The 20797-nt window shown below is 37.9% G+C and overlaps 2 protein-coding genes across 2 annotated transcripts; one reads left to right on the plus strand and one right to left on the minus strand.

Annotated features, from left to right (window-relative positions):
- Positions 1 to 1380: 1380 nt before the first annotated feature.
- Positions 1381 to 12681, plus strand: LOC144656332 (uncharacterized). Its single transcript, XM_078516563.1, has 5 exons — positions 1381 to 1955; positions 5625 to 5738; positions 7227 to 7368; positions 10179 to 10545; positions 10994 to 12681. The coding sequence occupies exons 1-5, from the start codon at positions 1819 to 1821 to the stop codon at positions 11050 to 11052; spliced, it is 819 nt and encodes a 272-aa protein (XP_078372689.1). The 5' UTR covers positions 1381 to 1818; the 3' UTR covers positions 11053 to 12681.
- LOC144656330 (manganese-dependent ADP-ribose/CDP-alcohol diphosphatase-like) lies at positions 12568 to 18619 on the minus strand. Its single transcript, XM_078516562.1, has 2 exons — positions 17373 to 18619; positions 12568 to 15706 (listed from the first exon to the last, which is right to left on the minus strand). The coding sequence occupies exon 1, from the start codon at positions 18473 to 18475 to the stop codon at positions 17393 to 17395; it is 1083 nt and encodes a 360-aa protein (XP_078372688.1). The 5' UTR covers positions 18476 to 18619; the 3' UTR covers positions 12568 to 15706; positions 17373 to 17392.
- Between the last annotated feature and the right edge of the window lie 2178 nt (positions 18620 to 20797).

Consider the following 20797-nt stretch of genomic DNA (forward strand, 5'->3'; position numbering starts at 1 on the left):
AGCTCGATAAAAACCTTATAATAAAAGTAACTTTCATATAGCGCCAAATCCTCATAATTCAACCATAGCTACGATAAAAATATTAAAAGATCAAATTAGAAAAAACAGAGTTAAAACGTATAACTTATAAACTATACTTCTTTTACGTGTCTGATGATAAAAATACTTACAATCCGATAATAGTAATGTTTATTTTGCACCAAATTTGCTAATATTGGCCATAGCGCTTTACAATAAAAATATTACAAGATCAAAATTAGAAAAAAGTAAAAATAGACAAAATTCTAAAAATAAAAATAACATAAAGTTTTCAAATGTTTAAAAGTACGTTTAAACGCTATTTTTTACGTCTTCTAGAAATGGCCATGTAATCCAGTGGGGACTACTCGGCCCTGCTACAGTAGAAGGAGGGTCTCAATGGGGTGGGGGCTTTTACGTTACGGTTATTTTGCCTTTCGCTAACGGTTAATTTATTTCCATTACGGTTAACAGAAGTTAAAGTTTTTTCATTGTTTTTTAGTTAAATCATTTCCATATTAAAACGTATTTTAGGTCTTGGACCATTTTTGGGACGATGAAGTGAACTAGTTTGGGTTTATTCACTGACCGATTTTTACGGTTAACACATTTACGCTAACGGTTAATTTTCCTTTTACGCCTAACGGCAATTGGCCGTTTTACGGCTAACGGTTAACCCCATTGAGACCCTCTAGAAGGTCTAAGTGTAAGTGGAGGGCTAACGCCGAATCCTCTTAATTTTGTTTTCTGTTTACCTGTTTCTTTTTTTGAGCAGAGGGGGCTCACAATTGTCATGATAATGTACCGCCTCGTAAATAAAATTAAGAATTAATTGCTTTTTAAAATATGACACTAGTCTTAGATACTCTATAGGTCTTGTGTTTATCTCTCGGAATATATTTATTTTGCCTCAATGATTCGAAATGATAATTCATGGAAGAAGACCCACATTTTATCGACTCTCGGCTATCACGAAACGTGTTAGAATGCACAAATCCTGCACAACTTTTTCGACTGAGACGACTTGATGAAAGGAGCTTGGAAGGCTTTTTGCTTTTTATTTCGCAATTTAATTTGCGAAATTATATTTTAACATACATGACGTGTATTTGTTTGTCAATCATAGTATTTGCTCCAAAACTCTGTTTCAGGTCTCCTCTGTTTTATAAAAATAGCTTATGAGTAGTTTGAACAATGATCATCTCTGATTTAAAATATCACTTTCCTGGAGGTAATTTTATGAAATGTCGCTTTTAAAAGAAACGTTTAAAAATTAAGCCCGTAGACGATGAATCTTTTAATTGAATTTGGTTACTATGGCAACCCTTTTTAATGCTAATAACGACGACCATAATAGCAAGCATAAGGAGATATCCAATCTACTCAAATTTTTTATGCGTTTACTCGTTTCCGTTGAGGAGGTTTTTTCGACATTTTATTGTTTTGTGCTGTAGAATAGCACATGTTTTGTCGCTCAAGCTGAATCATCCAGCGCACATTTAATGCAAATATCAAAGCCTTAGAGTGTTGGTTGGGCTAATATATACAAAACCAGACATTCGCTGAAATCGATTTCGAACGAATAAGAGTTGATTTGACTTAACGATAGGTGGTTTATTTTGAATTTACGTGTGAATTCCGAACACTTTGGAAATCGCTGAAATTTTAGCAGCATTGCGATTCTCAAGTGGAGAATTTTAGCGCGGATACGATGTGACGATGCGACTACATGAAAATCTGATGTTTTCTTTCATCGACGACATGCGATTATGAGGAATTCCCAAGGGATATAGTTAGCAGATGGGTACAGGCTGTTCAAGATCGGTTGTGGATGTAACCAGCTCGAACTGGAAGCCCGACAGTCGAAGTTCTGCCTCGAATACATCGACTACAAACTGTTCTGGATCTACGATAAAAACCCTCGCAGAAGCCGCAATGTAAGTACACATTTAAAAAACATGCATTCATTTTCCATATTTTAAAGCCGAATGTGACTTACGGTAACCGCTATTGAATTGCCTTACTGTGAGATTTTTAACCTAAAAGACAATTTTGATGACAATGTAGCACCGATTAGCAAACGCAGCGCTTTGTTGAGCGCTCATAGCCGGTTTATTTCTGTAGTATCGAATTATTCAAGATCACCTTGCTCGAATCTTGCCGAAATCTGAATTTCTGTCACCATCGAATCGGAATCATATCATAAGATCTCTGTTAATGGGGGCTTCACTATGTCGTCAGAACACTCCAGCAGTTGCTAGGGTAAAAAATAAGTTAAACTTTTATTTACAACAACGGTTGACTAGTTGACTGCAGTGCCCAATTATTACAAGAAAGAAGAACCTCATTCATAGCAAATATTGCTCAGAGAGTAAAAGTTAGAAGACTTTAATGCCGTCCCGTATGACTGATTACAAAAAACACGACATCTACTAAAACTACAGCTGCCAATTTGAGCATGAAGGACCGGCGCAGAACAAAACACAAAGTGAACGTTGCTGGCATAAGACAGATCGCCACGATCACCTGCGATTGTTAAGGAACAAGCAACTTCCCCTCATTGCAATCTCGTTTCCCCTCTCCCTTTAACAGCTAATCATAAACATAGCGCATTTCTCAGGCTGTTTTAATGACACTGTCAATTTTTCAACCTGGTTTCTTCTCATTATATTTTTTGGCGCTGGAACTAAAACACTTTTGGAAGGCATTCGCCCTAACACCTTTCTTATTCACAAACTATATTTGTATGCACATAAATTTCGTTGATTAGAAACACGTGTTCTTACGAATTTCCCTTTATATTTGTGTGCAGTGAATTTGTGATTAAGAACAAACGAACTACCATTTAATACTTTTACCTCCAGTGAGGAGTTAGTGACCAAAAAAAGGGTAAAATACAAAACAAAAACGTGATTATTTTTACAAAAAAGTAGCTTTTTGTTATGGATCACTCACGGCCTACAGCAGGTGAAAAAACAATAAAAGTTATGAAATTCATATTTCACCGACAGCCGCGAGCTTAGCGTGTTGACACTTCCCGCGAGGCCAGAAAAAGAAAGAAATTTGTGTCAAGGCGAAATTGCTAATACTACTTAAAGTTGAATTTTCTTTCACGAAGCGGTTAAAGTTATCCCGATCGTGAATTTAGCTGCAAAAGCTACTCTCTGGTCCGTGGCGGTGAAAACTTATGTACGGTGTTGACAAACTTTGGTTTTTCACCGACTATAATTTTAAAAGGGTACAATTAAACTGCCATATTGCGGTTTTACATCTGACAGCATTAGAAAGTACCGGTAAACCCTTTCGGTTTAAGTGCGAAGTAGTTTCGAATTCTTCTTACTAGCTGCCTCGGCGATTTCGGTGAAATATCAAAACAATATCTGCTTGTTTATATTTTTTTATATTTTTGGCGAAATGAAATATTTTAACCTACATTTCATTTCAAGATGCTCTCATTTATTTAGAATTATCTATTCAAAAATGTTATTTATTTTATTTTAGGTTATTTATTTTCTCACGTTTGTGACCATGTAATGTTTCGGGAGAAAGTATTTTATTCAGTAAGTTTTATTTTTGACAATTAAAGGGATAAGAGAATAAGTTCCAGTAAAAAATATGGGCATTTAATCTAGAATGTGTACACAAAATGAAGACAGCGATATTCACAAATGATTTCTGACAAGTAAGTTCTTGAAAATACTGAAGTATTAAAGCAAGCGCGCTTTTAATTACGTAAAATCTTTCAGAGGTCGAATTGGCCGTTTTTATTATACTAGAGACGTGTTTCCCGTCTTGACGAGCTTCGGCAAAAAATTTGTTGTTCGTCTGGTTATGCGTCTCTAGTATAAAGACTTTGACAAGACGCGTTACGCATCTAGACGAGCTTCCTTTCGTTATCCGTCTTTCAAGACGCGTTTCAAAAAGTAGCTTGGCTAGACGGGTAACTAGTCTTGTGCCCGTCTTTATACTGGAGACGCATACAGACGAACAACAAATTTTTTTGCCGAAGCTTGTCCAGACGGGTTACACGACTCTAGAATAAAAACGGCCAATAAGGGGAATTCTACAGCAAGCTATTCGCCAGGTCCTTGAGTGGACGAACTGTAGACAAGCAATAAATTTAGATAAACCTAAAATTTCAAGTGTTTTATACGAGCGAGCGGCTTTTCCACCTTTTAAAATTGCGATCTAAATAAACAGGTCATGCAAAGATCGGTAGAAAAGAAAGACTAAAAAGTCATTTACAATTTATTATAATTAAACGTTGTACAAGAAAAATTATATATGTACTAGTTAGTATTGCCCATTAGGATAGGGTTAATATCAGCGAGGCTAAATTTTATTTGACTTGGCTCCTACTCTCTGTCAAAGTTATCGATCAATCAATCAATTTAAAAGCATATGACTTCAGCTAAACCGCGTTTGTGAAATGAAGACATAACAATAACAGCAGGATGTATGTCCGCCGTACATCATAACAGCCGCTAGCTACCGGAGACTTATGTCTTCACAAGTAGGCGTGGTGATTTTGCAGCTGCGAGGGATTTCCCGAGCAGGTCCCAGTTTCCTTGGTAATCTTTCTCGTTTATCTTATAAGTCGTAAAATTTCCTTAAAACTGTTAATCCTTTCGCGCGATTACAAAAAGGCAAAACAAATTGGAGTTTAAATAAAATAGAGGTTCGACAAAATGACTTCAAAATTCGTGTCGTTTGGTATCTCGACCAGCTCTGAAGAGCGTGGTAAGGGAAAATTTTTAATTTCAACCCTTCAAAAATGTTATCTTGAAAAAAGGGCCGAAAATATCTTATTTTACTACGATAGACACTCGCAAGTGGAGCAAACACTACAAATAAATTCTTTTTTTTTTCGTTAGTCGACGAATCAGTCGTAGGTAAACGGCGGCCAACTACTGTAAACGAACAAATGTCCACACTTCATTTCTGTTTGCTTTTTGTCGTCTATCTCATCCGGTATTTTAAGTGCCCACGTTATCGGGGAAACTTATCAAGAAAATAAACGTTTAGCACTTGACATGGCGATCGTTAGTCGCATTAACGAGTGGTCGGTAACAAAAAGAAAGCTTTATATACACTTAATGACTGTTCCCGAGGGAAACAGATTTTTTGTTCAAAATTAAAATTTTGTTTCCATCGAATCTCAATGTTTGCCGAGGGAAACATTGAGATTCGAGGGAAACAAAATTAATAGCACGAAGAAGACTTAGAAAATATTCGTCGGTAACATTCGCGGGCAACATTGCAATGTTACCCTCTTATGTCATAGATTTTGCAATGTTGCCCGCTCAGAGACTTTTGGCGGGAAACAGTTTTTTATTGTTAGATGTCATGTGACCCCGAATTAGCCAATAAGAGCGTGCGCTGTTTAGGGAAAAATTTCTAGTTATATAACAATGTCGTATAAATGAAGTGGTCAAAAAGCATGGCTTCACTTTAGTGAGACTCAGATACTCCTAGTCATTTTAATCTACAAAAACTAGGCCACTTTACTTGATACGCGAGGAATCAATAATATACATTTGATGATTCACCCCGACGCAACCGTAACTTTAGAAATTTAACTATATCATGTACCATTCATCTTTTAGATGGAGTCCATTCAAGCTCAGTCGTTCTGAAGCCGAAGAATTGCTGTCTCGAGCGGAGCCTGGTGCCTTTGTTTTTTCCCATGACATGACGTCAGAGTTATTCCTCTCGATGTCGTAAGGAACTTTGTTTTCTGTATTTTGTAGTTTTAATAGCGGAGCTCCTAAGCGTAGCACCATAACCATGAAAGAAGGAACACTATCGAAATGAGTTTTCATGGTCAACATGGATAGCGGCATGGTTCGCGGGCGCGTACGTACGGCGTCGCGCAACATGGCGGCCATAGTTTGATGATAGAAAGAGTGAAGCAAAAAGGCCGTATAAAGGCGGCCGTATAAAGGCGGCCTTTAAAATTTAAGAGGTTTGAAAAGAGAAAAACAAGAAGCAATGAAACAAAATGTGGCTGAAAATTGCGTGTAGAAAGTAATCGACCGCCAAAAAGTGGACATTGAGAGCCATAATCGATCGATGACTTTCGTGTCTATCTGTAAAGCCAGCATCGTACATGAAGGAGCATTCGAAAGCTAAATCGGGTTGATATAATAAACAAACCATTTTATTGCTACGGGGTAAAAAGAAAAAAAAAACTTGACCCTCTGGGATTTGAACTCACGACCTCCCGAGCCGCAGACTGGCACCTTACCGATTGAGCTAATCCGACAGACTCTGTAATGCAGGTTGAATATATCCTATATCAATGTAATAGATATTGTGGAGTCTACTAAACTGCTGCGAAACTATAACAGGATCGCGAAACTATTTTCTATTGCTAGAAAGCAGATAATTTACTGTACTCTAAAGTAATTTTTCGTGCCATGAGTAATGATTTTGCCCCGCTTTAAGATTATTATTTTTGTAGTACGGTTGACATTCAGTTTAACCGTGAGCTATTTAAATTTGTCTTGCACCTATAAACCGCTATAAACATTAGTACTTTGGCCGCTTATTCACTAGAATGAAAACATTGTAAGCTCCAGTGAAAATTAAATAAATGGGGAGCTCCGCTTTTAGGCGTGCCTAAATCTATATATTAGTTAATACTTCTGTTGTCCGCTGATAACTATAAAGAAGCTGTTTTCTTGGCTAGAATATTGCTTTGCACATTGCATGTTTATAATTAAGAAATAGAAACATTTTCCGTGTTTCTATCGAGTTGTAGTAGAAAAGCATCTACCTTATTCTTACTTATTTTCGCGATATTCGCGAGCGCAAAATAATCGCGAAATTTAATACGCGCGAATAAAATATTGCGCGAAAATTAAACACGCGAAAATTGATACCATAACTTTATATTAAAACAAAAATTTGAAATGTTTGGAAATTTAACTATCTATCCTTGAAAATATCTTTCCGTCTTGTTTTCGACTTGCACCTTTCCTCTGATTGCTGTTTTCTTTAGCCTGTAAATCGGCCAAGACTTCTTTAGTACAGTCACCAAAGTTTCCGTTTGCAGGTTCCTCGTAGTTACATTGAACCAGGCCTTTGTGTATTTCCAGTAGATCCTTAGTTTTTGACGACTGACCCAGAATACACTGGGAAAATCGCGAAATTTAATACACCCTTGCTTTAATTTTTAATATTCTATCATCCTTATCGTTTTGCAGTGTTGGTAAATACGTTTGCCATCACGCAGTGCTAACACGTGACCACGGCTATTACGTCGGTGCAAGACGGTTCACGACAATAGGCGATGTGGTTGATTATTTCACAGACCACCCTCTAGGGGAAACTACTTTAAAACAAGAGGTAAGATGTCATTAGACATGCCTTTCTTTTAAATCACTTCTAAGGGATCAGGCCATTTTCGTTATTCTGCCTTTTTTGAAAAAAAAATACACTTTAAATATGGCCAATAGCACAGAAACGCTGAGAAAAATCGTGCCCCCAGGAACTAAGTGAGCTGTAAGTCTAAAATAACCATAACAATTAGTATTCCGTATTATAGAACGTATTTGATCTTATACACGAATCTTTATTGGGGAAGACAACTAATTTAATTTAGTGTCTGTGTTATCAAGGTTGTCGGAGCTTACGAGTTTTACTCTCTTAAGGATAAAGTAAAGATCAGTAACCTTTCCTTGATAACGAAGTATTACATCTGTGAAATGGAGATATCCCAAAAGAGAAGTTCGACTCTATTATCTTGAAAGTGTTACTCGAACTTAGGGGTAATGGCAGCATCTCTCGCTAAAATCTCTTGTTTATGAAATCGGTTGTAATTATTTTACCAAAGAAAGCAACTGGTCGTGCCACCACATCTCCAAAAAAATGTTGTTGTTGTTGTTGTTTTTATTTTTCAGTTCAGTGGTAGCTATAGTGAAACTGCTAACAGTAACCTCCACCAGTGACATACGTTTCGCAAGTATTATTTTGTTATTAGCACTATACTGCACTTTTGGAAACACCAAATTCTCTCTTTTCCGCGATCACTGCATTATACACCTTATTCATAAATGGCGGAACGCGCGGAAGAGTTTGGGTCGAGTACATGAAAACGAGGCGAGTGAGACTTCGGCTTCGAACCAAAACAAAGAAAACTATGGCGAATTGAAGTAGTATTTGATAATTCTTGAAATATCTCGTCGGTTAGAAAGCGATTCTTGGGTTTTGATGACTGCCATTGGAATCCCTGGTTTGACAACTGCATAAAAGGTCGTATGGATGCGAAGTCAACTCAAATCATGGAACATTTTGTCGCAAAACCGCATCGATCTTCTTAATCTCTTCACTGCCTTGTGCACAGTTTTTATCTGTATTACTATAGTATCGTTTTAATGGAAGACTTTGAAAGCTTCCAAATATAGATATTATAGAGACTATAGCGATTTTGCACGTCTCTGGATATGGAGAGTAAAAAAAATCGCCAACATCGTGAGACTAGCGAATACACAAACAGGTTAAAAAAATTTCAGTTCAGTCTATTGTTTTACAAAACTTTCACCCACTAACCTCGGCATTCGAACCCGAGCATTCAAATGTATACACAATTTAAGAATCACAAATGGATCAGTATATATTGACAAAAAATCAGCAAGACGATTTGGCATCAAAGAAGTGCTTAAATTCTGAATTTAGCAAACGTATCGGAATATTTAAAATTGCGAGAATCTTACCGCTGTAAAATTTATTTCAATTTGAAAAGTTTAAAATTTGAAAGCTTGCTCTTTATACCCTATTTCCACTTTCCTTGGCTTTACTTGTTCTAAAATTTAAGGATTTGTTACAATTGACGTCTATAAAGAATGATAAACCCGCTGTGAACAACATTTTAGCTTATTAATAGACTGTCCACAGCCCTCTATTTTTTCGTGTTTTTCGATCGATGAGCGCGCGGTGAGAACGGCGAGAGAACTGGACGCCAGCGCAAAACGGAAGAAGCAAGAGGGTGGGGGGCGGGGAGCGAAAAAAATTGACTATTTTTCCTTCGCTCGCTTCCCGCCCCCCTCCCCCGCGCGCTCGCGCTTCGCGCTAACTTCGTCTGCTTTTTTGCGTTGAAAAATCGAGAGCCTGTGGACAGTCTAGCTTATTAATGTGTTCGAAGGCAAGACACTCAAGAAACCTTGTGTCTTTATATAATCGCGATTTTTGCTTACCGTATCGAGAAACAAGCTAATTTTTTTAACAAGCTCCATAGTCTTTTCTATATCATGTTTCTTTCCTCTGCCTTCCTGCAAGCTTCTAGGGTCTTCCATAAAAAGGAAACTTGAAAGTAGTCTGGATTACAATTGTACACGAGCAGGCAGTGAAGAGACTGAGAGGATCGATGCGGTTTTCCGACGAAATTGTTTCCATGATTTGCATTGAATTCGAAACCATACGGCCTTATCTGCAGTTGACAAACCAGAGATTCCAATGGCAGTTATCAAAACCCAAGAATCGCTTTAAACCGACGAGATATTTCAAGAATTATCAAAAACTACTTCAATTCGCCATAGTTTTCTTTGTTTTGGTTCGAAGCCGAAGCCTCACTCGCCTCGCTTTCATGTACTCGACCCAAACTCTTCCGCGCGTTCCGCCATTTATGAATAAGGTGTATATATCGATTATTTTTGAATTATATACATCTTTCTTTCTTCCACTTGCTTTTCACATTTTTTGCTCGCCTTTTTAGTTTCTTGACAATAATATTAGTGCAAGAAAAAATCACACTTATCGCACGTGCAATTTGGGAAACTGTCTCCATACAGTCGGAATTTACAACCGTAAACGAGCGATTTTTGTGAGAGCAGTTGCTAAGTAACCAGTACATGTGACGACTTTAAAGTCGTTTAGTTTGTTTGTTTGATTGAATGCCTGTCTATCTCTAGATCTGTCTGTCTGTCTGTCTATCTCTGTCTGTCTGTCTGTCTGTCTGTCTATCGATATCTCTGTCTGTCTGTCTGTCAGTCTGTCAGTCTGTCTATCAGTCTGACTATCTCTCTCTGTCTGTCTGTCTATCTCTGTGTGTCTGTCTGTCTGTTTGTATCGGAAAGACCGACTTATTCTCTGAAAATAGAAATACAGAACATCTCGGTCAAGTTCTTGTTGTTCTTATTATTATTTTCTCTTCACTACAGTGCAGGACACTGCCACGATGCACGTCTCAAGTACAAATTAAACAGCACCCGGATATATCTATCCCTTGCCCGGCAAATATCACTACAAATGGACAGTGCGCCGGCGAAAATGAAAATAATCAGCGGCTTACCACTCAGGTTCAAGCGTCCGTTTGCGTTAAGATTAACCAATCACAATCACCCAAAATAACATTGACGTCACATCCGTCAGCGGATGATAAGACTGTCACGGAAGATGATGGTCATGTTGTGGACTCCATGGAAACTAATGAACAACAAACTACGAAGCATAATCCACGAGTTGATTCGTTGTCAAAGAAACCGCTGACAAGAAGCATGGCAATCGATAGGAGTGACTCTTCAGGAGGTAAATATTGTACTTATGAATTGGGGAACGAGGAGGGGGGGGGGGGAGTTCGGCGGGAACCCGGAGAATAGGGGAGGTTCAGGAGATATGAGGAGGCGAGGAATGATGGGAAGCGGGATTTCTAAGGGGCGGAAAACGCGAGAGGCAGTAAAAGACATCTCTCAACATATTTTGCAAAAGAAGTGACATGCACTAAAAGGTAAGGGTCACTAAGGGAGCAATAGATACGGAAAGTGGGAAGTTCAGATTAATTTAAGGGTTTAACACAAATTCGTTGGTACCCATTTATACACCTGATTGGAGAGAGGAACTATAAGAGTAAAGTATCTTGCCCAAGAACACAACGCAGTGTCCCGGCCAGGGCTCGAACCCGGACCGCTTGACCCGAAGTCCACCGCGACTCCCTTAAACACAATGTACTCATGATCATTTGTAATTATCTCAACAGAATTTCAAGAAACAGCGCTTTCGCCTCTGTTGCCTACAAGAAGTTCAGCGGTGAAATGAGGTGTGACTTCGATGAGAAATGTCCGAAAACAGCCGGTCAACTGGAACAACTGTTTATAATGTTTGCTTCAACCAGTAACGTCTCAGTTAGAATGAAGCATAGTTGGACACTGACACAAGAAATTATGAAACTGGTTTTTCCCGTTTTCAAACTTCCAGTCAGCCATGTAGAGTTCCTGGAATATTATTTTTTGTAGTGAAATGTGACCGTTGCAATGGAACATGGAAATGAGAGAGGACAACTTCTCTTGATGAGAGAAATGAAACAATCCTCTCTAGGTTTCTCATGGGGGATTAAAAACAACCTCGTTCGAGGTTGGATTGAAAAATGCCTAAACGCGACTACAAGACGCCCAATGTTGCACAATAATTATGCAAAAATGAAAGACATTTTTCTTGCTCTTTATCCTGCGAAAGCAATGACCAAGTGATAAGTGCAAACGCCCTTTAAAAGCTTGTCCCTGATTTTATAGTGTTGCCCAGAAATTACTAATTCATTCCTCAACCTCGATGCAATTTCCTTTGTTTTATTACCTGGGCTCCTAATGGAGTTGGAATTTTGGGCATTAAATATGTTTGCATTCTTATGCTTTGTCACGTGGCTATCTCGCTTGCTGATCATAAGATGTCCGTTTATTTCTGAAGGCATCATGGACATCGATTATCTTCATTTCATAGTATTTTCTCCACCCACATAAACACCTAGGAATAGTTCACATGCTCACTAGAATTCATACGTACAATCAATAAAGTATTAAAGTGCCAAAAGAATTATTGAAATAGTATTAAACGTGTACATTATTACGGCTAAAATGATTCATAAATAAGTAAAATATATTGTCCTATAGAAACAGAAATATATATTATTAGTGAACTGTTAGAAAGTAATAACTAAAGAATAATGGTACTTTTTAAAAAGTGTTTTTCTTAAATAAAGTATGTTCACCAACAAATCGCGAGAATTAAATGCTTTTAATTTTAAATTAGATTAAAGATAACTTCTGTTCGATTTTAGGGTTGAAATTAAGTGATTGCGGAAATGAACGCAAAGGAGGTTGCGGTTTTCACACCTGACTTGTTCAATATATAATAACAATCCAGTCCAAATGAAATATGAGGAATGTAAGCACTGAAACTTAATTCTTTGTCTATTTCTCATATGAAGTAAACAGAATTGTTAGTTATGACCAGTTATCTTTGAGAATCAAAATTGTCTGAACCCGTGGTTATTTTTAGCCAGGGAAGTTGCTAAGAAACATGACGTAACATGACGTATTATGTTAACGACAAAATGTTTCTGTCATTTGTAATTAAGGGTCCTGAAGGGGAGCGGGTATAAAATCCCATTTCCCAGCTCAAATTACAATTGCTTGTAAAAACCAACGTTAATACAAGATTTATGCTGAGGTTTTAAGAATACCACAGCCTTTTTTGGCAGTACTTTTGCAATGTATAAGCTCTTATCTAGTTTCCCTGTTGACCGCACCCAACCGCCACTAAATTGAAGAGACAGTCTTTTCACTGGTAGGATAAACTTTAATGAAACATGGCATTTAATTTACAACAGCCTCTGTTCTACTGAGGAAAAGCTCATATATTAAAATTATATATCACATCTCTTTTAAAAAACAAGAAAATTCTTAATAAATACAAATATTTAATTTCCTACTGATCAGACTCATTCACTGGTGATCAAATACACATGTCACATCGATGCCTTTAGCAATGAAGTTATAACACTGACCATTAATCTGGGCTTTTTATAAAATTTAAAGTAGGTGGTGACCCTTGTGTAGCACCATTCGGACAATAAGACAAAATAACATCAGAAGTTAAAAACATCTCCCCTTTATACGGAGCTGCATGAATTTTTGCCACCAATTCATGACAGAATACCTGCTGGAGTTCCTATGGGTGCCAGATCTTATTGAAAGCCCTGCATTAAATGGAAATTGTCCCTCGACTGTACAATTAGTTTTAAACAATATTTACAGATTGAAAAGATCCAACACCCCTTTCCTCTCAACCTTGCCTAGACTTTGGCCAAATTTAATTCTTTGTGCATGTGCAGAGTTCTCATAATTAGTTGTCAGCCAATCATCTGTGAGTGTAAATGGCCAAAGTCCATGAATTTCAGACTTCAAATTGAACTTTCCAGCATCTGCATTCTTGGTGCAGGTAATACATATTACAAAACTAGGAAGGCAAGAATTAGTATGGATGTAATTTGTGGTTCCAAAAAAATATCCATACCCACCCCACAAAAGGTCATTAAAAATTTTGAGGGGGTAGGAGGTCTCAAATGCCAAAAATTGTAGAAAACTCAAATGTGAAACCAAAACTGGAATTTCTGGTGGGTAGAGGATTCAAACCAAAAAACTTTTAATTGGGGTAAGTATGGATATTTTCTGAACACCACAATTGGGCAAAAAATTGGAATTAATTTTGTACATTTATGACATAGAAGTCTTGTTGTCAATCATAAAATTTGATGTATAACTTATTTATTTATACCGTATTTTCTCGGTTATAAGGCGCACTCGGTTATAAGACGCACCCTAAACTTGGCAACTTTGTAATGTCGAGTTTCCAAACTAAAAATTTTGCGAAAACACTCGGTTATAAGACGCACCATGAGTTTGGGAGTTAAAAAGATGCAGTCATCAATTTAAGGACAGTTCTCCATACAGAATTTGAATGTTGTTCATACTCCTTGGCACAATTTTCGAGTAAAGAGGTGAGATTTCCCCAGGGGGGTACTCCGGGATCCAAGTGACGGGGATGTGCGAAGGATTTTTTTGGGGTCGAAATTTTCGATTCCGGGATTTTTTTGGGTAGGAGAATTTGGCAGGTATTTTTTTGGGTGACTTGATTTAAATAGGGGATTTTTTTGGGTATTAAAATCAAACTAAAGTGCCTTGGCGCGGCCTTGGCAATTAAGGGGTAATTTGACTAGGGATTTTTCTGGGTGCTTTTTTGGTCCAGGGATTTTTTTGGGGTAATGTCTGGAGACTCCCCCCTGGGGAGATTTCTTGCTGTTATAAGACGTAAATTCGCTCGAGGTAAACATCTTTCCATCGTTCATGCTTCGATTTTGGCTGCTTAGTAACCTGGCAGATGTGTAGTTACCAGTAACCACTGAGTTTGTAGCTTGGTTACCAAGTACCCAAGCATGCTTCGTCTCGCTTCGCACTTTGTTTATCGAGTGTTTTTCAAAGATTCTCAGGCTTTTTTTTTGGTGTTTTCCTTGTCTTCTAAAGTCATTTATCAACTTTCCACGATGAGAAAGGTTTGTTTAATATAAGTATGCTTGATTTTCTTTGTCTGTTTCAACATAATGCTGACAAAAGCAGTTGTTACCAAAACTTGTCAACTCATCAATACCGCGATAATAAACTTGACGTTGAAACTTGCTGTTTCTTGTTCTAGAAGTGTGAAATATTATAAAAGTGAATGACCAACACCAAGAGTTTTCTTTTTTCTTATTTTAACTGCAAGTTTCGGTAAAATGGCGACCATAAGATTTTGTTGGGCGAAAATACTCGGCTATTAGACGCACCCCAAATTTGGCAAGAACTTCCTTAGAAAAAACAGATTTTCCTTGAAAAAACCGTGCGCCTTATAACCGAGAAAATACGGTAATTTTAAAACATTCCCTTGTACACTTTTACTTCCCAGAATTGTGTCAGGTTGCCTCAGCAATTTGCTTAAGAAAACAAATTGCAGTGAGAAATTGTGCTTTGCCTGGGTTGAGAGAGGAAATAATGTTAGAGAAAAGTGTCTTGCCTCAGAACACAACAATGACCCAGGCCCTCACTCAAACCCAGACCGCTTATTCCGAAGCCCAACCAGTACAGGTAGGCCATCGCATCTCTCACAAATATGTACTCCTGCTCAGTCAGTTGCTTTAGAATGGGATAGAACAGATTCAACAAAATAATATATTCTAGAAAAGGTCAAGATAATTTATATTGGGTTCTTTGCCAAAAGTGCCTCTCTCCACCCAGGACTATAAATAAGTTCTGGCAAACTGTTTAAGGGCAACCTGACAAAATGCTGGGAAATAACCTGTTATCTACTAAAGGGTAGCAGAGTGTGGTTCGTGATCCCATTTCACGCACAAATTTTAACCAAATTCATGTGTCAGGTATACTTGAAAGAGCAGAATTCAAGAATCAGGTGTCTGTTCTAGCTATTTTCACTGTTCACGGTCAAATTTTGCCTTTTTCATGTGTCACCCATAATGCTGGGAAATAACCTGTTATCTACTAAAGGGTAGCAGAGTGTGGTTCGTGATCCCATTTCACGCACAAATTTTAACCAAATTCATGTGTCAGGTATACTTGAAAGAGCAGAATTCAAGAATCAGGTGTCTGTTCTAGCTATTTTCACTGTTCACGGTCAAATTTTGCCTTTTTCATGTGTCACCCATAACCCTTTGCTACCCTCTCTACTAGCATCCCATTCAGCAGGAGTAGTAATACTCTGAAGGCCACTTAATGCTTCAGAGGCCAGAACAAGCTCTAAGTCCATAGACCTATGGACTTCTCCCTTGAATCAGAAGGACGTCCTTTCCTTGTGCCCCCACCCCTCCTCACTGATCACAGGTTACAAGAACAAAGGTCTTTAAGCTCATCTAGCTGGCAACTGCATTTTGGATATCCCAGGGGGGGTACTCCGGCTTGTAAATGACGGGGATGATTGAAGGATTTTTTTGGGTTTGAAATTTTCGATTCCGGGATTTTTTTGGGTTGGAAAATTTGGCAAGTATTTTTTTGGGTGACTTGATTTAAAATTGAACGCTAAAAAATTTGAACGACGTTTCGACCGTTCGACGGTCATTTTCAAGTTAGGTGTTTGAATAAAATTACATGTGTAAATATAGTAAAAGCGCTAAAATATGTACATACAAACAATAGACAATAATAAAAAGGCTAAAAATGGCTAAAAAAATAACTTTGTGCGAATGGCATGCATAGTTGTAATTAAAAACGTAGAGCAAGCGAATAAGACGACGAGAATAAGAACATTAAAATACCTAAAAATATCTAAACAAATCATTTCGCGCGGAGCGAGTCACTCTGTTTGTTAAGTTTCGGTTTCAGAAGTCTAATAAAAAGCATTTCAAAAATCAAACAGTCAAGCTTGCTTTGGCACTTCCTTAAAATCTTAATCCGACAATTCGTTGAGGCGAAAGTTGTAACGGGAAATGCGTGTCCTCAACAACAGCAGGTCCCTTGTCAGCGAGAAGTTCCTATTAGAGTCGTTTTGCCGTACAAGGATCAAAAAGCAGCAAACTCAGTACGCAGGCAACTGAGCGATCTCAGCCGAAAGATAAACACCGAGATCCGTCCAGTTTACACCAGCCGTAAGATCAAAGACACAATTAAAGTGAAGGAACAGAAACCGCCCATCGTAAACCAACAAAGCGCTGTTTATTATTATAAGTGTGATCTGTGTGATGCAGATTACGTCGGCTATTCTTGTCGACACTTGCACCAGCGCATCGAAGAACACAAAGGATCGTCTATCGGACATCACGTGAAAGAACAACATGGAAAGGAGCCACACAACATCGAGAAGAACTTTAAGATTTTAAGGAAGTGCCAAAGCAAGCTTGACTGTTTGATTTTTGAAATGCTTTTTATTAGACTTCTGAAACCAAAACTTAACAAACAGAGTGACTCGCTCCGCGCGAAATGATTTGTTTAGATATTTTTAGGTATTTTAATGTTCTTATTCTCGTCGTCTTATTCGCTTGCTCTACGTTTTTAATTACAACTATGCATGCCATTCGCACAAAGTTATTTTTTTTAGCCATTTTTAGCCTTTTTATTCTTATTGTCTATTGTTTGTATGTACATATTTTAGCGCTTTTACTATATTTACACATGTAATTTTATTCAAACACCTAACTTGAAAATGACCGTCGAACGGTCGAAACGTCGTTCAAATTTTTTAGCGTTCAATTTTATTATACAATCAACTTCCAAAAACTTGTTGATTCGACTTGATTTAAATAGGGGATTTTTTTGGGTATTAAAAACGAACTTAAGCGCCTTGGCGCGGCCTTGGCGTATTTATGGTATGATGAACAAACAAACACGAGCATTCAATTTTTTATGGTTTTCTTTGTGTTATATTATTGCCCCTCCTGGCAATTTAGGGGTAATATTTGACAATGGATTTTTTTTGGGAGTTATTTTTTGGTCCAGGGATTTTTTTGGGTAATGTCGGAAGACTAAGGGATTTTTTTGGGTCCTGAGTTTTGCCTACATTCGATCATCCCCATCATTTACAAGCCGGAGTACCCCCCTGGGTTGGATATATGGTACCAACATCAGCAAGAAAATTTTAACACTTGACTTTTTATAATACCAAAACCCTCAATAACAATAGAATCATCTTTGACGTGCAGTGTGGCAAATGCATTGGAGTCTAGTGGTGCTTCAATCACAGCATCAAAAACATAATGATGAATGCCATTTTTATCCATCGCATAGCAATACTCATGAGTGTGACCATGGAAACAGGCAACAACACAGCGAAACTGCCACAACACGTCAAGAACATCCTGGTAGTTCCATAAAATTGTCATAGGGTCTACGTTCTTTGGATAGATTGGGACATGGCTAAATATCACAACTTTTTGGCCTTGTTCTTCTGCCTTGCTGAGAGTAGTTTGAAGCCATAACAGCTGAGCTCTGCCTATTGCACCATTGAATTTAACAAAACGTCTGTCCAGACCCCTGAGTCCATCAGGGCTGTGAAGATCGTCATTCTTGTTGTACTTGCGCAACCAGTCAAGACCTTGTTTGTACCGAGGGCTATCTTTAGCTGCACCAAGGATGCTTATGTCATAGCTATCCAAGTATACAAAGCAAAATTTGGGATGTGGTGTAAACGAGAAATAAAATGGCCTGGTTTCCTCTTTGCTGACTGTTGGGTGAGGGTCGCTTTGATGCTTGCTAAGGTAAGAGTCACTTTGGCAGCTGTTAAAAGGATGAAGAACTGATCTTGCAAGTTCCTCGCGGGAGAAATTATAAAGCTCGTGATTTCCTACGTTATGTAGAACGGGTATTTCATGAGGAAGTTTTGAGAATTCGTTCATCACGGCGTCTAGAGCTTCTTTCGAGAAATTTCGTTTACTACCATCCGCATCGACTCTGGGATAGACTTTACTCCGGTCTTTACTTGAATTAAAGCCATCGATAATATCTCCCAGCTGCACAATGAACGTTGGCGAACACTTCGCTCCTTTCCAATGTGCAACAGCTTCTTGGAGGCAAGGCAAAGCGTTTCGATATCGTCGCCATTTTGTCTTCAAGTAATTTTGCCGATTGTCGATATCAGCATATTGGATGTCAGTGATTAAACCAAATGAGAACAAAATATCCTTCTCGGCATTTCGTTCACGGTTCATGGTGGCTTATTTCGATTTCGCTAGTCTAGCTACAACTGAAAACAACAAACGGTTACGTACCATGTCTTGCTCCGCCATCTTGACCAGGAGGACCAATAGCAGCGCGTACATGAAGGGATTTCCCCGGGAAAAGCCGTTGTGACGTGAAACAGGCCAACAAATAGGGAAACGTCCCTGGGACTTTCCCTTCAACCAGACGTCATTGATATTAATATAACTGAACAACGCTCAGTTTTATATGACCTGTTTATTTCATTTTCAACGTTCAACGCTCGGTTAATTTTTCCTTAAATAAACATCACAGGCTAAGGGTATAACATATCCTCTCGCATAAAAAATTGCAAGGGAATTGTTTAGGACTAGTCAAGGTCTTCTTGTACTTGTGACGGTTATGTGTGCCGACCGTAAACGTCATAAATAAAACGTGGCATTGACAATGCCAGCATGCAGGATTTTTGGGGGGAGGAGGGAGGCTGGGAGCTGGGGGAGGGGGAGGCTGAGGAGTGTGTTAGAGCAGAGAATAGAATAGAATAGATAACTTAAATTTAGATTCAGTAAAAAATCCTTTAGCCTGCAGTAAAAAATAAAATGAAGATCTATTATACCTAACTAGACTAACTAACAATTAAACAAAATTAAGACACTGCAGATTGTAGATCATTCGATAGGCTGTTCCACAACTCAGCCCCACTATAAGAGAAGCTTTTCTTTAAATATTTGGTACCGGCGGGGCTGTGGAAGAGCCATTGAGATTGGACCAAGCCTTAGTCAGTGTTGTTGAAGAGTTTCTAATTCTTTGGGCAACTGCAAAGGAGTTGGGAGAAGGTGCAATCTGATGAGCACCGCAGGTGCACGCCCCGGGGGGGTACTCCCTATAATGGCCTATACGGGGAAGCTCCGCCCGAAAGGGGTACCTTTTTTAGGCTTCAGGTATATAAAAGGGTAGGGATTTCACGAGGTTAAGTATACGAAAGGGTATGGAAATCTGTCATTTGGCTATTTTAAAGGGCCTTTAATTAAAATATTTCGAACGGACGCAATTTACGGTTGTATTATTTTAATTTATTAAGCGCTACATAAAAATGACAAGAAAACGTCCTATTTCAAGTCCACGCCATGTCTCTTAGGTATATGAAAGGGGTACCTTTTTTCAGTTAAAGGTATACAAAAGGGGTACAATTTCTGTGAAAAATGGTATATAAAAGGGTAAGGGGTTAGAACTTGGGGCGGAGCCTCCCCGTATAAAACTTTTTTGAGTAGCCCCCCCGGGGTGCACGCCTGTGGGGGTCCAGGGATATATCCTTCCCCGGGAAAATTTGAAAACGTAGATTCTTGTATCGAATGTCACCCTACAAGATAACGCAAACTTTGTTGAACAATCATTCAACACAGAAATTGTCAGCTACTTTATTTCCATTTCTTTTTGAGAATTTTCCTGAAAATTATATAAGGCCCCCACCCCCCCCTTTGTGTGTAATTTATTTACAAAGTTTATCAAGTGTAAATTTACACTAATATAATTATTATACACTCAAATCAAAGAGGGGTTGCATATGATCATTATGGATTTTCTTAGATCTCCTTGTCTCCATTTCTACAACTTTTTTATTAAATGAAGAAGCGTTCTCAAGTTGAATACTTCTTCATTTACTTTCACTTATCCAAGTTGCCATTTCACTTTAACTTTTTTATTATTTGTTATTAACAACGAAATATTTCACTTCATATTTGGCAAGTAGAATAATTATATACTGCAAAATTACAAATAATTTTATATAATGATCCATAATTTAAGGTCCCAAATATATTAAAAGATCCCAAAATACATATGTATTTAGTTTAACTCCTATCAGTATAACACCTCTTATGTACATAACTTGATTTGAAAATAGTGATAAGAAAGAACAAAGAAAAGGGAGCTAAAAAGGAGTATGAATGGTCCAAAATCTGAAGAACTTATGCACCTACCAGTAGCTATTGCAAGATGGAGGTAACTTCCTGTGATTTATTTTAATTTTAAGGAGCCAATAATTTTTATAAACAGCACTTATCACTGATGTAAATTTTTATTGTTAATTCCATTTGTTATAATATTTTAGCACCATGAGCCATGGATATGGCGCTATATAAATCTTTTATTATATTATTAATATATAACAAAGAAAATTGAGAAGACTAGCATAGACTTCTTTTTTTTAGACTTCTGTTAGCAGTATATAAATCAGGCTTACCGTCATGAACTATCACATAAACAGAATGTTGCAGATTTATGAACATTCCCTATAATGAATCAACTAAAAAAAAAAAAAAAAGGGGCATCAG

This window comes from Oculina patagonica, chromosome 6, assembly GCF_052425735.1.
Source record: "Oculina patagonica isolate OP01 chromosome 6, crgOcupat, whole genome shotgun sequence".
Classification (NCBI taxonomy): Eukaryota; Metazoa; Cnidaria; class Anthozoa; order Scleractinia; family Oculinidae; genus Oculina; species Oculina patagonica.